The sequence below is a fragment of the Macrotis lagotis genome, chromosome X (assembly GCF_037893015.1).
Source record: "Macrotis lagotis isolate mMagLag1 chromosome X, bilby.v1.9.chrom.fasta, whole genome shotgun sequence".
Lineage (NCBI taxonomy): Eukaryota > Metazoa > Chordata > Mammalia > Peramelemorphia > Peramelidae > Macrotis > Macrotis lagotis.
Window position 1 is genome coordinate 5,448,551 of NC_133666.1, and position 19,302 is coordinate 5,467,852.

Consider the following 19,302-nt stretch of genomic DNA (forward strand, 5'->3'; position numbering starts at 1 on the left):
TGAGACAGGGAGCTCTTGAGATGACCGAGTGAAGTAGCGCCGAGGGCGAGGAGAATAGGACTGAGGACAGGAATCTGTGGACAACTAGTGTGATCTGGAGGAGGTTCCGGCCAGGAGAACCAGAAGAGAGAGGTGTGCAGAAAGCCTACAGAGAAAGGAATATGGGGAAGATCAGGAGCTTCAAAAGCTCCAATATGGATGGTCCAGGGTAGTGAAAATTATCATTGGTCACTTTTGAAGTCTTGAGGGCAGGATAAGACCAGAGACTGGATTTTAAGGGGTTGAGAAGAGAGCAGAGGCTGCTGCTGTCTCTTAGACGGCCCTCCCTAGAAGATTGGGCCCAGAGGGCAGAAGGGATCTAGCACTGCAGCTAGTCTGGATGGAAGACTCAAGGATGAGGTTTTTCAGGTTGGGGGAGCCAAGGGCATGTTTGTAGTCGGTAGGAAAGGATCTGGTAGACTGGGAGAAGTGCAAGGTTCAACATACTGGTTTGACCCCTTAAAGGTGAAGTAGGAATCAGAGCTGGAAGAAGGAATCTAATTGTGGCTTCCTGTCCAGAAAAACTCTTTGGTGTGTAATGCAGAAATGTCTTGCCCAGGAAGAAGTGATACTCCAGGGCCTCTCAGCTCCTTGAAGAGTCAGAGATTTTGTCATTCTGTTGTCTGTCTCCAGGAAGCTTGGCACAATCAAAAACATATAGACACACACACACACACACACACACACACACACACACACAAGTTATATCTTTCCTTGAAAGGTATCATTTCTTTGATGGATGATAACAGTCATATTCTTCTGAAAGGAATTAAATTGTAGCAGAGAGGATGTGCAGGAATGTCAAATCCAGTCTGTTTCCAGTTCTCTAGTTCTCTTTTTAGGGGCAGCTAGTGGTTCAGTGGTTCAGACTTGATTTCAAATCCACTCAGTAGCTCAATGACCCTGACAAGTCACTGCCAAGTCTGTCTGCCTGCAGCAGCTCATCTGTACAAGGAGGATAATGATAGCTTCCACCTCCCCATGTTGCTGTGAGTAGAATGTGGGATAATGTTGGGAAAGCGTTTTGGAAGCTCTCAACGCTTCTCAAATGCTGGCGATTGATATTATCATAGAAAATATTTTCAATTTGTTTCTCTCTGAACCCCAGCCTTTGGAGTCAGGACCCTAAGTTTGTGTCTTTTCTCCACATCTGACCTCGCTCTGTGATCTTGACTGATACAGTTTTCTTCAATTCCTTCATTTGTCAAAACAGGGAAACCCATTCTCCTAATTTGACAAGACAGTGTTGAGGATTAATATGGCAAAAGTACATTTTCACCATTAGGCTCCATAAAGATGTCAGCTGCTGCTATTCTTTCTGTTTCCAAGCATGTTTATTGTTTGTTACTTTCAGAAAGGAGTTAGATACTAGCAGAACTAGGGTTAATAGCATCCAGTAATTTCTTATTCTCATTTCTCATTCCAAGGGGTTAGCAGTTAAAGAGCACCAATGTTCCTGGTGCCCAGGGTGTTCTAAGAAAAGAGGAGAACTGTCCCAGATCACCTTTCTGCGCCAGAAAAAGACCTTCCTAGAGTCTGCCCTAATCAGAGAAAAAATGGAGGAGCAGCGCCATACCAAAGTGAGTGACTCTTAGGTGTCAGTGGTTACTAACACATATATTTCTGTAGGAATTTTCAGGCTACCAGCAAGCTTTCCTCACAAGCTTCTGTGAAGTAGCTAGCAGAAGCAATCATTACTGTCCTCATTTGATTGAATTTTGTTCATGTTTACTATTTATTATTATTATTTTTATTCCTTCTCTAATTGAATTGAAGATTTTCTCCCTCTCCTATCTTTCCCCCACCCTTTGAGAAGGCAGACAATGATCTGACTTAGATATGGGAAATCATGCAAACATATTTTCATGTTAGCCATATCTCAAGAAAAACCACCAAAAAATTCTGTGGCTGCTGTGCCCTTCCTTGCCTGTTCACTATTTTTGAATGCCTAATAATTAAGTGATATTTGTTTCATAGAAGGAGGTTGGTGTTCATCTTCTGTTCTTGAAAATAGTTTTATAGCACCATGGAAAAAAATGTTTTGTTTTTTTAATGTTTAATACAATTTACTTGCAAATCGAGGTGGTCTTGGGGTTTCCCCTCATCCCCAAGCTTGGAATTCACGTATAGGTTGCTCAATGACTCTTTCTGTGATTAAAGTTGTTTAGGTTTCCAGTTATGTCAGTTCTGGTATTTTATATGTTTTACTTATTCATTCACTTAATTTCATTTTTCACTTTTGTTGAAATATAACGGGGTATAGTTGTTTCTGAGAATTGTCTTTATTTCTCTTCTAATCATTGTAAATTCCTCTCATCTTGTTCTGCTTTTTTGTGATTTTGTTTTCTTCTCTCTGACTTCTTATCCAATTAGTTAAATAAGGTTATCTAATGTATTTTTGTTATTCAGCCATTCAGTCTTGTCCAATTGTTTGTGACCCCATGAACAAAATCCTTCTATCCTTCAGTTTCTCCCCAAATTTTATGTTCATTGTTTCCATGATACTATCTATTCCATGACACTCATCCCCTTTTCCTTTTGTCTTCAGCTTTCTCCAACATCAGGATCTTGTCCAATAATCCTGGCTTCTCATTATGTGGCCAAAGCATTGAAGCTTCAGTTTCGGTATTTGATCTTTCAGTGAAAATGTGAATTAATTTCTTTAAGTATTGACTGATTTGATCTCCTTGCTGTCCACAATTCTCTTTTAAGTCTTCTCCAGCGCCACAATTGGAAAGTGGTTGATTCTGCAGCACTCAGCTTTCCTTATAGTCCAACCCTCCCTACCTTATGTTATTACTGGGAAAAACTAGTGCCTCGATTATGCAAACCCCTGTTGGCAAGGTGATGCCTCTGCTTTGTAGTCTGCTGCCCGGATTTGCCATAGCTTTCTTCCAGATGAATTCAAGACTGTAGTCTTTGTCTGCAGTGATTTTTTTTGAGCCCAAGAATATAGCATCTGACACTGCTTTCATTTTTTTCTTCCTCTATTTTCCTGGAAGTGATGGGACCAATTTGTCAAGCTCTTTGTAGTTTTGACATTGAACTTCCAGCCAGCTTTCACACTCTCCTCTTTCACCCTCGATAAAGAGGCTTCTTAATTCTTCCTCATTTCTGCCATCAGTTTGCTGTCTTCTGCATCTTGGAGATTGTTGATGCTTCTCCCGGTAACTTAATAGCAGCATTTAAATCAACCAGATTGGCATTTCACCTGATGTTCTCTGCATGTAAGTTAAGTAAGGTGATATTAGACAACCTCATATAATAGCCTTTTCCAATCTTAACTCAATTAACAGCTCACTCAGTTGTTCCATGTTTGGTTCTAACTCTTGCTTCTTGGCCCCCATACAGGTTCCTCAGGAGGCAAGTCCCATGACCTGGTACTCCCGTCTCTTGGAGGACTTGCCACATTTTGTTGTCATCCACACAACTCAAAGCCTTTAATGTAGTCAATGAAATAGAAGTAGATGTTTCTCTAGAACTCCCTTGTTTTCTCCATAATCCGAGTGTTGTCAATTTGGTCTCTAGTTCTTCTGCCTCTTCAAAATCTAGCCTGTTCTTCTGGAAATTTTTGGTTCCCATATTGCTGAAGCCTAGCCTGCAGAGACTTATGGATAAAATTTCTGGGGTGTGAAATGAACACAAGCTTTTGGTAATCTGGACATTCCTTGGCATTGTCCTTCTTTAGGACTGGAACATAAATGGATCTTTTCCAATCTGGTGGCCCGTGTGAGTTTTCCAAACATGTGGCATATTGAGTGCGACCCTTTAAAGGTTGTTCTGGCATAATTCCAGGTCCTTCTGCTCAGTGGTTGTCTTGCCTTCAAATTTATCTTTCCTTTGATTTTTAGTGCGTTCTTTGTTCTTATTTTTGGATTTTTAACTTGCTGATATGGTGGTGTCTCCATTCCTTTTTTAATTATCATTTATCATGAGCAGCTGCAATTCCATCAGTGTAGGAAAGACTCAGCCTGGTAATAAGTGCTTATACAGTGCCAATCAGGAACTCAACTGTAACTTGGTGTCTTCGTCACTTGGGTCCCTGTGCATTTCAATGACAGATCACACATGTCACTGAACTGGACATGGACTGGACTGGAATCCAGTTCTTCTTGAAACCCAGACTTGCACTCTTTCTGTGCCCTTGCACTGCTTTGATGCCTTTGATGCCTCGAGTCATTAGTGTTCTCTTCCTCTTTTGTTAATGTAATTATTCTAAGATATAATTTCCCCCCTAATAAGCATTAAAGTCACAGCCCATAAACTTTCTTATGTTATCTCTATCATTCTTTTTAATGTTGTTTCTGTGATTGGATCTTTTTGTGATTGAGCATATCATTTTTCATCTCCTATTTAGGCCCTTTCTTCTACTTTTTTGTCACAATTTTTGGTACATTACAGAAAACAAAAAAATTATTATTATTATTATTATTATTATTATTATTATTATTATTAATCCTTCTTTTGTATCTGAATTCTTCATGCCTTGACAATTTTTGTATAAATCTCAGTGGATTCTGAAAGCTAAGTATATGCTCTAAGATTCTCATTCAGAAGTCTCTAGATTTTCATCTTTTCCTCCATCCACTCCCATTTCCCCAAAATTATGGTTATTCCCTGTGTAATTCCCTCCTTGTTTATCATTTTGTTGGATGAACAGCAAATTCCCAAGTGAGGGAAATCAAAAGATCTTTTTAAATTCTTGTTCTCTCTGCTGGTTGGTGCATGCTCCTTTATTTAAATGGTTTTGTGACATCCTTTGTGAGTATGTTTCCTAAATATTTTAACTCCCAGCTTATGCAGACCTGTTTTTCCTTATGCATCCCTTGGTCCATGTTCTCACTTAATTTCCTACAGAATTTAATAGAAGTGATGGGACATCCTTACTTTCTTTGGGTCAGAAGGATGCCAGTAGATCATGTACAGTGAAGGTGAACTTTTAAGGTTGTCCATCCAACTGATGGATTCTTCACTTAATTATTTTGTTCTGTGGCTATTTGGGGTGAATACAGGTCCTTTCCAGAAGACTCTGAAGTGTTCTAGGGCTTGATCCAGACAAGAAGCTTCTGTCTTCTGTGAAGAGGAGTGTTTGTGGGTCTTCACCATCCCTAGCAAATCCCTTTTCAGGACAGATTCTCTACCGTATCCCTCTGAGACCAGGGCAGATGTATCCAATGTGCATTTGTCCCCTGTTTCATACCTTGCTTGTTATTTATGATCTGAGTGTCATCAAACAAGTTCTTTTTTTTTTTTTAGGTTTTTGCTAGGCAATGGGGTTAAGTGGCTTGCCCAAGGCCACACAAGTAGGTAATTATTAAGTGCCTGAGGCTGGATTTGAACTCAGGTCCTCCTGACTACAGGGCCAGTGCTCTATCTACTGTTCCACCTAGCCGCCCCCCAAACAAGTTCTTGCCCACCAGTTCTCAGACCCTGATGGAGACAGCCCAGATTCCTGAGCCCAAGACCTGCTTCCCACTTCACGCCTACAACCATCATCCCAGAAAGTGATCATTGCAGAAATATTGCCTGGCACTTGTTGCTGCAGGGTGTAAAGCAACTTCATTTATAGACACCCTCAACAAAATTCTTGTCCCAGTGGTCCTTGGTACTGATGGATGGCTCCATATCAGAAATGCTTATGAGTTTATTGTGGAAATGACATTTTAAAAGCTGCATTACCAGCTACTTTGCCACTTCCCTCTAAAGACCATGGGACTTTTCCATCTGACTTGCCACTTAAACTTTTGATATATGTTATCTCTTTCATTAGAATGGGAGCCCCTTGATATCAGGGATGGTTTAACTGTTCATCTTTCCCCAGCCCTGACTACAGTGCTTTGTCATCCATGATTCATTCCCTGTTTTACATTTAAGATAATAGAATCCTTTGCCTTTTTGGATTAGGGCCTTTCAAGTGACATTTTGGTCTAGGAATCTGAATGCCTTTTATGACCAAGAAACCATCATCACAGAGCGATCTTGGATTCTCCACATCTTTCAGACAGTTATCTCATGGTTAAGATTTAGTCTGTTTTCCTTTGGAAAAGTACCCTCTTCCCTGTTAATACTCTCATGAGGATGCCCTTGACATATGTATTTGTGATTTCATTAAAATTTTATGTCCCTGAAAAAGTAGGCATCTAGATAAGATTGTTGTTGATGTTCTTTGAGTCACCTTCTTTTAGTCTTAATTTATTTAAAGTTTATTTTTTCCCTATGCCATTGTTCTCTTCCTTTCTTTGAGATACCTTGGCATCAATTGATCCCTCAGTTTCTCTCAGTTTAATTTCTCTAATTAGTAGTGATTTGGAACACTTTTTTCTTTTTTTTTCTGTTCTTTTTCTTTTTTTAGGTTTTTGCAAGGCAAACAGGGTTAAGTGGCTTGCCCAAGGCCACACAGCTAGGTCATTATTAAGTGTCTGATACCGGATTTGAACCCAGGTCCTCCTGACTCCAAGGCCGGTGCTTTATCCACTACGCCACCTAGCTGCCCCGGAACATTTTTTTCATATGACCATTAATAGTATGTGCTTGTTGATATCTTTGCTATCAGTTTGGAAAATGGCGTTCATTTTTGTATATTTCAGTCAACTATGTATGTAGCTTAGCTATCAGACCTTTTTCAAAGAACCTTATTGATATTCAAGATGGATGGTGGTCTATAGTTTTTCTTTTTCTGATTGGAATTCTGTTATTGGTGTGACCTATGACCTGTGTCAAAGAAGAAATTAGATGCGACTCTTCTCTCATATTTTCAACCAAATTATTCATTTAACGTTTGATAGAAGTCACTTATAAATCCATTCTGGTTGTGGAAGTTAATTTTCTTTCAGAGTTCCTTTATAGCTTGTTCAGTTTTTTTTTCAATGACTGGACTAGGTAGATTCTTCATTTCCTGCATTAATCTGAGTAGTTTAGATATATGTGGATATTATTCTCTTTTCAATTCAGTTGTTAATTTTATTTACATATAATTGAACATAGTAATTTCCAGTAATTTCTTTCCTCATTTATTCTGATTTCTCCTCTTTCATTTTTGGTACTGGTCGTTTGGTTTTTTCCTCTCTTATTTTAATCAGATTAAGTACTGATTTATGTCTCTGATTATTTCTCCCCTGATTAGCCAGCCTCCAGTCTTATGTATTTTTCAGGCCAGGGGAAGGGAAGGAGTTGCTTTCAGCTGTGTTCTTCTCTCTTTAGACTGTCAATCTTTTGCTACTGACCTTTATTTTAACTCTTGAGTGAAACTTTTTAACGTGTGTTTCTTGTTCCTAACAAATCATCAGATTCTCCTTTCCAGTTCACTCTGTTGCCTTCCTCTCTTGCCTAGGTTGTTGATCCCATTCTAATTCAGAGTTATGATTGCTTATTGTACATTTCCCTCTGCCCTATCCTTGTATAGCTTTTCTTTGATCCCATGTTCCTCTTTACAGAGGCTGAGAGAAAAGTAGTGGGTGTGCTCAGCACTAGTGAGTTCTACATCTGGTACCATCTGCTGCTGTTCTATTCCTCTTCTTCTCTCCCCTCAACCAGTCCTGGTTCCTGTGTGATTTCTGGTTGAGCTTAATGTTTTGGCGTTCAGAGTCCTTCATCACCTAGCCCCATCCTACCTTTTGGTCTCCTTAGTGTTCTGTCCCCCACACATACTTCTCTATCCAATGATGGCAGCCTCCTGGCTCATCCACAAACAAGACCCTCCATCACTCTGTGCCAGAAACTTTCTCTGTTATCCCCCAAAGTTCTCCCTTTTCTACTCCTACTGTTGACTCCCCCCCCCACCCCTTGAGTCCCAACCAAAATCCCACCTTCTACAGGAAGGTGTCCCCAAGCCCTCTTAATTCTAGAGCTTTCCCTCTCTTAATTGTTTCCTATTAATCCTGTATAGAGCTTTCTTTTTGTATATTTGATTGAATGTGGGGAATGTCTCCACCATCAGACTGTAAGCTCCTGGAGGGCAAGGAACAGTTTTTCCTCTGTTTGCATCTCCAATAAGTTACCTTGGCAAAAAGGAGCCACTTAGTATATGCTTATTGGCTCAAATTGAATTGACCTAAGTGCATATTTGGCTTCAGATATTTACTATCCTTGTAATGCTGGGCAAGTCACTTACCTTTGTCTGCCTAGGATTCCTGATATGTAAAATGGGGGTAATGATCCTACCTACCTCCTGTGGTTGTTGTGGGGAGCAATTGAGATAGGAGTTGTAATGCACTTGCAAACCTTAAAGTGCTGTATAAAGGTTCTCTGTCTCCATCTGTCTGTTATTACTATGTTGATGATGATTAATGATGATGATGCTGATGAGGACGATGACAATCCTTTGTAGGTGGTAGTGTCCCTGGTTCCCTGGGATGCTGCTGGTGTCTTACTAGAGCAACCGAGGGGTCAAGTTTCAGGGGTACTTCAGTGGGTTCATCCCAGAATTCTATGGTTTTCTGCATTCTCCTTGAGCCAATCCATTTTGTGTGAAGGGCCAGAGCTAATCCCATGATAGGGATAGAATGATAAAATATACCATTTTGAGCATGTGACTTTGAAGAACCTTTGTCCACACTAAATTGCTGCAATGACCATAAGTGAAGTACACAACCAGGGGAAAATTTTATATCAACTCTCCCCAACTATTATCTGCTATCCATAATATATAGACAACTGAAATATAGAAGACCAAAAGCCATGCCCCAGTAGAGAAGTGGTCACAAAGCAGGAACAAACAATTGTCTAAAAAATTGTAATACTCTAAACAGCCATGTGCCCCAAATCATTCATACTAAGGGAAATTCTAGTCAAAGTAAATCTGAAGTTTCTCTTCCCACCCAGCAAACTGGGTGCCAAAAGGTGGATTGTGGAGAGTCATGCACACTCATAGCACTGTTATGAGGATCTATGAATCATTGCAACCATTCTGGACCTGTGCCCAAAGGGCCATGAAACTGTACTTAACCTTGCATTCAGCAATTCTAGATCTTTATCGTAAATCATAAAAGAGAAAAGGATCTATATGTTGAAAAAATATTTATAGCTCTTTTTATGGTGGAAAAATATTAGAAATTGAGGAGATGCCCATCAACTAGGGCAATGGATGAACTCGCTATAGTTTATGAATGTAATGGAATGCTGTCATACAGTAAGAAATGATGAACAGACAGAGTTCAGAAAAACCTGGAGAGACCTATTCAGAAATGAGCTGACCCAGGAACACAGTGTGCACAGTGTCAGTGACACTTTGTGATGAACAACTATGAATAACCCATCTCTTCTCTGTGACACATAAGTACAAAGAATTCATGAAGAAAGAGGCTGTCCACATCCAGATAAAGAACTGATGAACTCTGACTGGAGCTCGAAGCATAGTTCTTCCACTTATTTTATTCTTTTTTTCTATATTTTTTTCCTTTTACAACTGTGATTAATATGGAAATATATTTTACATGATAATACTTGTATAATCTATATCAAATTGCCTACCATTTTGGGAAGAGAGCTGGGGAGGGTGGGAGGGCGAAAAATGGAACTTATAAAAATGCATGCTAAAAATTTTCTTGACATACTATTGGGGGAAAATATAATGTACTTTTAAAAAATTTCTAAAGACTTCCAACTCTTTGACCCAGAGGTTCTACTGCTAGGCCTATACCGAAATCAATTCAAAGCCCCACATACAGTTCATAGCAGCACTTTGTGTGTAGGGCAGGTTGAGACAATGTTAATCTTGGCATTGTTCAACAAGGTGTTATATATGAAAGAAATGGAATATCATTGTGTCACCTGAAATGAATGTGAAGAATTCAGAGACTGGTGGCAAGATTTCTAGGAACTGATGCCGAATGAAATTAGGAGAATCAGAAAACTTTACTGACTGTGACTACAATGATGTCAGTGGGAAGAACCACAACAAAACATTTGTGGAATTAGAATGAACTGGTCTGTGATCCCCCAGAAACTAGATGAAAAGGTACTTCACCCCTCCCCCTTCATGACTACTGTGGCTGAGAGCTTCTTTGCCAGTTGCTACTCTTCTAGGGATAGCTCTCTCCTCCCAAGTCTAGTCTAGCCTCAGAAGACACGGCAAGGTTTTTGCAGTGTCCAGTGCTATAAGAGCATGAGGAAGAAGAGGAGGAATTGTAGTTGTCTTCATCTTTGTCTTGGTCGTCCTCATAGTTATTATTCTTGTTTCTTGTCTCCAATCTCTTTTCCCTGTAGGACTTTCTCAGCTTCATTGGAGAAATGCACCCAAGCCTTCCCAAGCTTTCCAATGCCCCAGAGACCATCTGGAAAAGATTAAACGCTCCAGGTCACATTGGGTAGAATGGGGTTCAGCTCAAGTAGAAGGTTGACTTGAAATATCAGGCCCTCTTATCTCCATCCTGTAAAGTCCTACCTAAAGGTCCTGTGATGGTTCCAGCTGTTTATAATAACATAGTTAATAAACAAGTGTTTCTGTCACGTGTCTGAGTGGCTACCATCATTCCTGCAGGCAGACAGTAGGTATCCACTTATGGGTTCTCGCCAGACCTGGTCCCTTCCACAAAGCCTCCTGGACATGGAGGCTATGCCATGGGGGTCAGGGCTGGGGAGGCACACTTTAGAGGACAGGGGCCCTCCCCCTGCCTGCAGCCTAGTAGGGAGATAGGATACATGCATCAATTGAGTGCAACAACACATGAGCTCACACAGCTCCAGTGATGCATTCAACTGGGGAAGAGGGAGAAGATCGACATTCCAAACCCAGGGAATATTAACATGAAAAAAATCCATCCCTGCATTCAAGGAGTTCTCATTCTCCTGGGGGAGATAGCATATTGGGACTTTTTCAGTGGCAAATCAAATGGAAAAGTCCCACGGTTCTCTCGGTGGAGGGACAAGCTGGCAACACTGCATCTTTAAGGTTATTTCCACCGATAAGTCCATGTCAGTTCTGTTGTTGAGCCACTAGATGTTGCCAGGGACTTTGGTGGGAGAACGATGTTTTCTAGGTCATCAGGCGCTACTGTGAAGGAGGCTTCCAAGGAGGATGCGTGGAGACCCATGCTGGAAGCTGTGCTGTTCCTGGGCTCATCGCCCTGAGCAGTCCCCATCAGGGCCCCAGGGAGATGGGTGGTGGTCGAGGGTGGTAATGGCATTTTTCTATTGCCTGACACAAAGGGCCACCCCATGGCTCTCCCTCGGGATGCCTTGGTGCCTTAACTAGCCTGGTATGTCCACACCTTGCAGGGAAGTCGGTGGCTATGCACAAAGTCCATTTTCTGTATGATGGTTGTGAGGGCTGGACTAGACTCAGGAAGGCTGGGCTGGGAGCAGTGTGGCTAGGTACTGCTCCATCCAGACCTCTTGTTCTATCTGTTGATGACAGTCAGTCAATAGTTTTTGCTGGTCATGTAGCCACGTTCTGTGTCTGAGGCGGGAACTGAACTTGGGGCTTTCTGACATGGAGAGGATCTTTCTTTGTCTCTTTCATCTCCTCTCCTCTCCCCATCTCCCCATCTCCCCATCTCCCCATCTCCCCTTCCTCCCTTCCTTCCCTTCTTTCTCTTCCCTCTCCTGGTCCCTCTTCCCTCTCTTCCTCTCCCATGACTCTTGTTTCTCCTCTCTCTATTATGCCACAGATCCTGGTGATGTGAGAATGATGATGGAGGAGAACAGTCAGATTCATGAACACAGAATGGAGGTGGCAGGTCCTAGGGAAGCTGCCATGTAGTTAGGGGGTTGTCATCCAGTCATCCCACCGAGTCTCTGTTTCTGTCTGCAGACCCAGCTCATTGTGTTGTCTGGCTTCTGACAAGTGTGTATTCTGCAAGTTTGTTGTTGGGATGTGGATGCTGCTCACTGTCAGGAGGAAAAAATCAATAGGTCTACAATGGAGACATAATTTGGGTGTCCCTCTAGTTAGTGGAATGCCAGAGGCATTAGTGGAGGACAGAAACACAAAGGAGGCTGGAAACTTCATGGTAAAGGGTCTGAGTGGCTTCAAGGGGATGTTTAGAACTAAAGTACTTTGGCTATGAGCTGAGATTAGTCAACTCCTGTTAGGTCAGAGAATGGTAGTATCCATGATACTATGGTAGCCCATTGATCCATGACACCATGTTAACTCATTCATCCATGACACTAGGGTAGCCCATTGATCTGGGTCACTATGGTAGTCCATTCATCCTTGACACTATGCTACATCAGACAATATTTGAGCAGAGCCAAGGGAAAGGAAAACACAGAACTGGAGAAAACTGGTGATAAATGCAAATTAAAACTGTGTTGTCTTTAGACATTTTTCAACATTGTTTCTGCCTCAGGCTAGGCCAGGGTCCTCTTGAGCATGGAAGGTTTCAGCATTAGGAGAGGGTCAAGAACCTTGTCAGGTGTGGGACTGCTTTCTGTTTTAAATGGAGAAATATGTTCTACCAAAGGCAGTCTACCCTGGTTGTATTTGTTTACAGAAAGCCTTGTTTTGAAGCCTCGCCTCCCAAAAGGAAAAGCCTGCCATGTACTCGCTATCAGCAGGCTGCCTCAGTTGCTTGGGAAGCTGTATCTTAGAGCTACACTCTACTTCTTAGGCTCCCAAGAGGACGGATGGGGGAAAGGAGACCAAGGAAGTTCCTGGTGTGTTTGTCGGGAGCACCAACCGTGTGGACCACTTGGTCATGGCCATCATGGTGTACGCTAGTGGAGAGCTGCACACTTCAGCAATGCATCTCAGAGCCTGTGCATTGCTGGGACTGCAGAGACTTTGTCATCTTGTGCCGTACTCATGCTGCAGCCCCTCTGCAGGCTGGGTCACTCAGCTGGCCTCTCTGGGGGCTTGCCCCTTAACCTCCCCACTGCTAGCCCTCACTTATTGTTCATCTCTTTATCCTGATACACTGTGCCTACTGTCTGTAGGTGTAGTGACTACTGCTTGGGCAGCATGACGGGGGCATTCACCTCCACATAACTCTAGAGGCACAAAGAAGACTACTAGTCTGATAAGCATTTCCTGTCTGCTGGGCACTGTCCTCTGACTGGCACACAACTCTCCTTGCCCACAAGGAGCTTACATTCTAATGGAGAGTGAGACTATGAGTGGATGGGATGGAGGTACTTTGGAAGAGGCATGATGGAACACGAAGTCCAGAGAGACCAAAGCAGAATCTGGAGAGGATTGCCAGAATTACTGGCTGTACTGGGCCCTTCCTTTTGATGGAGTTTATGAAAAGAATTGACCAGTTAGATGCTTGGTGGGAGAGGGAAGAGACACCTTTCAGGGAAGGAGTCTGCTGAAACGAGGTGGAGCAGGAGGAGCAGGAGAGGGATGAAGGAAGAATGCGAAGAGCCAGTTCCTTTCAGGAGCTGGGGTTTTCCTGCACACTGGTTCTCCCCATTACTGCTGAGGACTAACTCCCTGAAGGTGACCCCTCTGTAGAGCAGGCTGCCAGTCTTCACTTGTTCTGGTCAGCCTGTGACTAAAGGAGCCACAGGATGTAAAGTCTTCCTTGAACCTTCCTTTACCAAGAGTAAGGGTGGCTCGTGGTTCTGCACTGCAACTGGGCTTCCTGTTGATTGGCAGGCAGGTCACTCAGGGTAGGAGTGACAAGCTGTGAAGTGGGGGAAAGCACTCACTGGTCTCTGGTACCTGGGACAATCATTTGAGCAGAGTTGCTAGGTTATCCCCTTTGTCAGTGACATCTACATCTTCATCAGAAGGAGGCAGGAAGGGTGAGAGACCTGGAAAACTGGGCTCAAAATACCAACCTTGGCATTAGCTTCACAGAGATGGAGAAGAGCTGGCAAGTGGAGCAGAGCCAGGGAGGAAGGAGACTTTTTGTTTTTACTTGTAAAAGAAATTTTAAAATTTGCATGCAAACTATTCATGGTATAGACATCACCTCTTTGCCCCACCACATTATTTAGTGACCCATACCTGGGAACGAAAGGTAAGGAGTAAGGAAACAGAGAAGCTGAAGAAAGAGAGAGAAAGAGAAAGGAACAGGGAGAGATATCAAGCGAAAGAAAGGAGAGACAGAGACAGAGAGGAACAGGGAGAGATAGTAGCACAGGGAGAGAGTAAGTGAGAGGAAGAGGGAGAGATAGGGACAGAGAGAGGAAAGGGAGGAGATACTGAGGGAGAGAAAGAGGGAAAGATGTGGTCGGAGGGTGAGGTAGTGAGGGAGAGTAAGAGTCAGAGAGTCAGAGACGGACAGTGATAGGAACAGGGCGAGAGAGTGATGGAAAGAGGGATCAACAGTGACAGATAGAGGAACAGGGAGAGATTGAGGGAGTGAAAGTGTTAGAGATGGGGACAGAGAGAGGAACCAGATGAGATGGGGAGAAAAAGAGGGAGAGACAGGGACATGGAGAGGAAGATGGAAAACTGGGGCAGAGACAAACAAGGAAAGATAGGGAGAGATGGACAGAGAGAGGAAGAGAAAGAGATAATGAGGGAGAAAAAGATGGAGAGATAGGTACAGAGGGTTGAAAAGGAATAGATAGTGATGGCGAGAAAGTTGGAGAAATAGGTTACGGGAGAGGAACAGGACAATATATTGAGGGAGAGACAGGGACAGAGAGGAATAAGATGAGATAGGGAGAGATAAAGAGTCAGAGACAGCACCAGAGTGAGGGGAAAGGGAGAAACAGTGAGGGAGAGACAGGGACAGAAAGAGGAACAGGAAGAGATAGGGAGAGATAGAGGGAAAGGATGAGATAGTGAGGGAGATACAAAAGAGGGAGAGACAAGGACAGAGAATAGGGAGAGAGTGAGAGGTAGAGGGAGAGATAGGGACAGGGAGGAAAGGAAGGAGATACTGAGGGAGAAAAAGAGGGAGAGATAGGATCAGAGAGAGTAACAGGTTGCGATAGGGAGAGAAAGTCAGAGACAGGGACAGAGAGAGGAAGCAGACGAGATAGGGAGAGACAGGGACAGAGAGGAACAGGGAGAGTTAGTGAGGGAGAGACGGGAACAAGGTGAGTAGCGGAGAAATAGTGAGGGGGGGAAAGAGGGAGAGATAGGGGCCAGAGAGAGGAACAGGACAAGATAGTGAGGGAGAGACAGGGACAGAGAGAGGAACAGGATAGAGTGAGGGAGATTCAGAGTCAGAGAAAGGGATAGATGGCACTTAAATTCTTTCATCCTACAGGAAGCCTTTCCTAAGTCTTAATTCTAGTGACTTCTTTCTTTTCATTATTTCCTATTCATTATGGGATATGAAATAAAGAGCTGAAAGAGGACTCAGCTTAAGTCATCTCTGCTTCCCTGTTTTTTTCACATTCTTTTGCTCTCTTTTATGCCTTTTGTAATGTTTCATCTCTGCTTTTTTTTCTTTCTTCTCTTTTTTATTTTTTTGTACCACTAGTCCTCCAACCATATAAATCATACCCTCCCCTACAAAAAAGTTTTTGGTTGTAGAAAAAGATATTTATGGAAAACAAATCCACAGTGTGACTGATCTGAAAATAGATGTCTCATTCTCAATCTCTAGTCCATTAGCTCTCTTAAAAGGTGAGACATATGATTCATAATCAATTTTCAGTTCTAACCATCAACCCCTTAATTTTTATAGAGTCTATTGTTCAGTTCCAGAGAGGTAAATTGACTTACTCAAGGTTACATAGGTAGGAAGTGACCGAGGAAAGATTCAGCTTTAAGTCTCAGAACACCAACTTCAGTACTTGCTGTTTGTCCCACTTTCTATTGAATCACACTTCCTCCCCCAATCTGAAGAACACAAAAGGCAGTGATTTGTCCAATGTCACAGTGGCAGAGCCAGCATTTACACCTAGGTTTTTGGAGATCATGTTGTGGTGGTGATATGAATTTTCTTGTTTCTTCTTACTTCACTTTGGATCCATTTATATGTCTTTCAGATTCCTCTCAAACTTTTCCTTTCATCTTTTCTTATGGCAAAATAGTAGTACTCCATTACTTTCACATACCATAATCTGTTCATTTATTTCCCCAGTTGATAGGAATCTCTAGTTATCAGGTTTATTTTGTCACCAGAAACAAAAGCATCTATCTATCTATCTATCTATCTATCTATCTATCTATCTATCTATCTATCTATATATATATATTTTATGAGCCCTTTACCTTTTTCTTTGATCTCTTTAGGATATAGACCCAGTAATGATAGAACTGGATGAAAGAGTAAAAGGATCATATGCGTTTTCCCATTTGGGGGGGCAAGGCAATGAGGCTAAGTGACTTGCCCAAGTCATACAGCTAACTAAGTATTAAGTGTCTGAGACTGCATTTGAACTCAGGTTCTCCTGACTCCAGGGCTGGTGCTCTATCCACCATCCCATCTAGCTGTCCCAAAAGATCATATTTGCTAAAGTAGTTAGCATAATGCTGGCACATAATACTTAGTCACTTAAATATTTATTTCCTCCCTCCCATCTCTGAAATTCCAGACTCCTGGATGCTTAACATTTCTGCCATTGTGCCAATCTAGTCTTAAAATTGTAGGTTATGAGGATTTCCAGCTCTGAAATTCCTTTTTCTAGGCCCTGTCAGTTATGACATTCTTTTTTCAATAAACTCTATAAGGCCTGACATTCTATATGTTTAAGTTCTTCTGAATGGTGCAATTTGTGTTCTCAGGCTCTATTTTTAATTTGCATTTTTCTCAGTTCTCTCCCATCTCCAGGACTGGTGCTCTATCCATTGCGCCACCTAGCTGCCCCCATGTTGCACATTCTTAAACCACTTCTAGATCAGAAACTCCTGATTCTTAATTGTTTTCAAGATCAGATATTCTATGTTCTACATACCCTCTCCTAATCCCCCAATCAAATATTCTTTGTATGTTAATTCCAAGTTCTGACATTCATAATTGGACTACCATTCCAGTGGAAAAAAAATCTCTATTATATATTCCATTCAACTTCCAATATTTTCTCTACAAAGGTACAACCTAAGGAGACATTCTAATTTTATGAAGACTCCAGCCTATTTATAGTATTTTCCAAAGTACCTTCATCCTCTGGTGTTTTTTTCCAGTTTTATTTTTTTCCATTTCACTTTTCATGATAAGGGAAAAAAATTATTTGTCTTGTGAATTCTGTGTACTTACCTTAATTTGTATAGTATGATAAGTAACCTTCATTTAAATAATTTTTTAAAATAAGTTTCTATTGATTCTTTTATCATTATAGTTATGCCCAGTATCCCTCTCTCCTCTTCCAATAAAACATGCTGTATAACAAATAATATTTTCTCAAAGAGGGAAAAAATTGAGTACAACTGATCAATACATTGAAAAAGACTGAAAACATGTGCAATGTTAACATATGAAGGTCTCCCAGGTCTATGAATAGATAGGTTGAAAGTATCTTTTCATATCTCCTCATTTGAATCATTCTTCATCATTATAATTTCATTACATTCATTTTTTGGTGTATAGTTTTTTAACTCATATTACATCTTCATTATGCATGTTATCCTCTTGACTTTGCTTAATTTACTCTGCATCACTTCATATCGATTTTTCCTACTCCATATTCATAACATACATAATTTCTTATAGGAAAGTAATATTCTATTACATTCATGTACCATGGTTTGCCTTGCTTTTCTCCAATCATTTAATTTCATTCCTTTGCTCTAACAAAAAAATATTGCTACACGTATTTTGGTGAATATGGAAACTGTCTTTTTATTGATCATTTCATTAGGGTATAAAATTAGTATTGAACTCTTGAGGACAAAGTTATAGGTATCTTTGTCACATTTATTTTCATAATTCCAAGTTGCTTTATAAAATGGTTGTACTATCTCACAGCTCCACCAGCAATGTATTAGTATATCTACTATTCCACAACTCTTCCAACATTGAGTATTGCTATTTTGAGGATCATTTTTGCCAATTTTACATGTGTGAAGTGAAACTTCTGGGGTAATTTGATTTCCAGTTTTCTTATTAACGATTTGGAGAATTTTTTCTTGGGTTATGAATAGTTTTCATTTCATTTTGAAAAATGTTCATATCTTTTGACCACCTATCTACTTAGGAATAGTACACATATGATATAATGTTATTATATATTATTATAATAAATCACACATATTTACATAATATGCTATTACTGAACCCAAAGAGCAAGACGGAGACCAGAATTTGATAAGTTTGGAAATCTTTATTTCTAGGGGACTGCCTGGGGATGAAGCGTACCCAAATCAGACAGTCCCTGAGCATTCAAGGGATAGGGTTTTCATAGTGTTTTGAGGGGAGTTACTGAGAACAAGCAGAATACAGGAGCAAAGACAGCAGTTAGATATCTTTTCTTGTCATATTACTCCAAACATATGTAAACATATGGTTCAGTATAGATAGAGTGGGAAAGGGTCAGGGTCTTTGTGTTATGTCTGAACATGTTTCTGAGACAGAGGGAGTCACATATTCACAGGCTTCCCACAGGTTTGAGGGAGTGAAATTTACTCTTATGGTTCCAGTCGCATCTGGGGAAGGGCAGGCAGTCCTGGGAGGAAACAGACATTTTACAGATACAGCAAGATAATTAGGCTAACAAGGGTGCTTTCTGAATCTTAGACAAATTTATGGTATATCTGTGACTCCCAGAGTCAAGCATTTGGGTCTTGTCAGATTATTTTCAGACCCAAAGCTGCCTAGCCAAATTTATATTTCTACGGAGTTTCTCAGGGCCCAGAAGGATGTCAGGGACCCCTTTCTATATAGGAATTTCACAAACATTGATATTGTACTTCACTATTGATATGTCTTGTATACCAAACTCTTATCAGAGAAATTTGATAGAAAGAAGTTTTTTCCCATTTGACCACTTCCTTTGTTATTTTAGAAAAATTAATGTTATCTGTGCAGAAACTTTTGAGTTTCAAGTATTAGTAAGGTTGTGTGTCAACTTATAAGGTAGTAAAGAATGTGGTGTAAAGTGTTAGTCTAAGCCTGATTTCTGCCAGACTACCTTCTATTACAGAAAGTATTTTTTAATTAAATAAGGAGTTTTTCTAGATTAATATATATATATATATATATTTCACTTTTCTCAAGATTAATATATATATATATGTATATATATATTTCACTTTTCTCAACAACTGGGATAATCCAGTCTTTATGAATCTTCTGTATCTAGTCTTTTTCATTGATCTACCACTAATTTTTATCTAACACCATATCATTTTGATGATTGTTATAATTTGAAATTTGGAAGTGCTTTCCCCCCTTCATCCTTATTTCTTTTCATCATTTACATTGATATTCTAAGTCTTTTGTTTTTCAATACCTTTTTAAAGGTATTCCTCTATAT

The 19,302-nt window shown here is 40.8% G+C and overlaps 1 protein-coding gene across 5 annotated transcripts in view; it reads left to right on the top strand.

The window, feature by feature from the left end:
- The window catches only part of LOC141502776 (uncharacterized protein C8orf48-like), a 107,641-nt gene that overhangs the window by 14,809 nt on the left and 73,530 nt on the right, over positions 1-19,302 (top strand). For 3 of the 5 annotated variants that reach the window (XM_074207708.1, XM_074207709.1, XM_074207707.1), the window contains exons 5-6: positions 1,467-1,619; positions 10,243-18,989. In XM_074207708.1, the coding sequence (XP_074063809.1) occupies positions 1,467-1,619; positions 10,243-10,347 (258 nt within the window). In that variant the 3' untranslated portion in view covers positions 10,348-18,989. Of the gene's footprint in view, positions 1-1,466; positions 1,620-10,242; positions 18,990-19,302 lie in introns of those variants that run through there. The other 2 variants (XM_074207710.1, XM_074207711.1) reach the window with 1 other exon arrangement.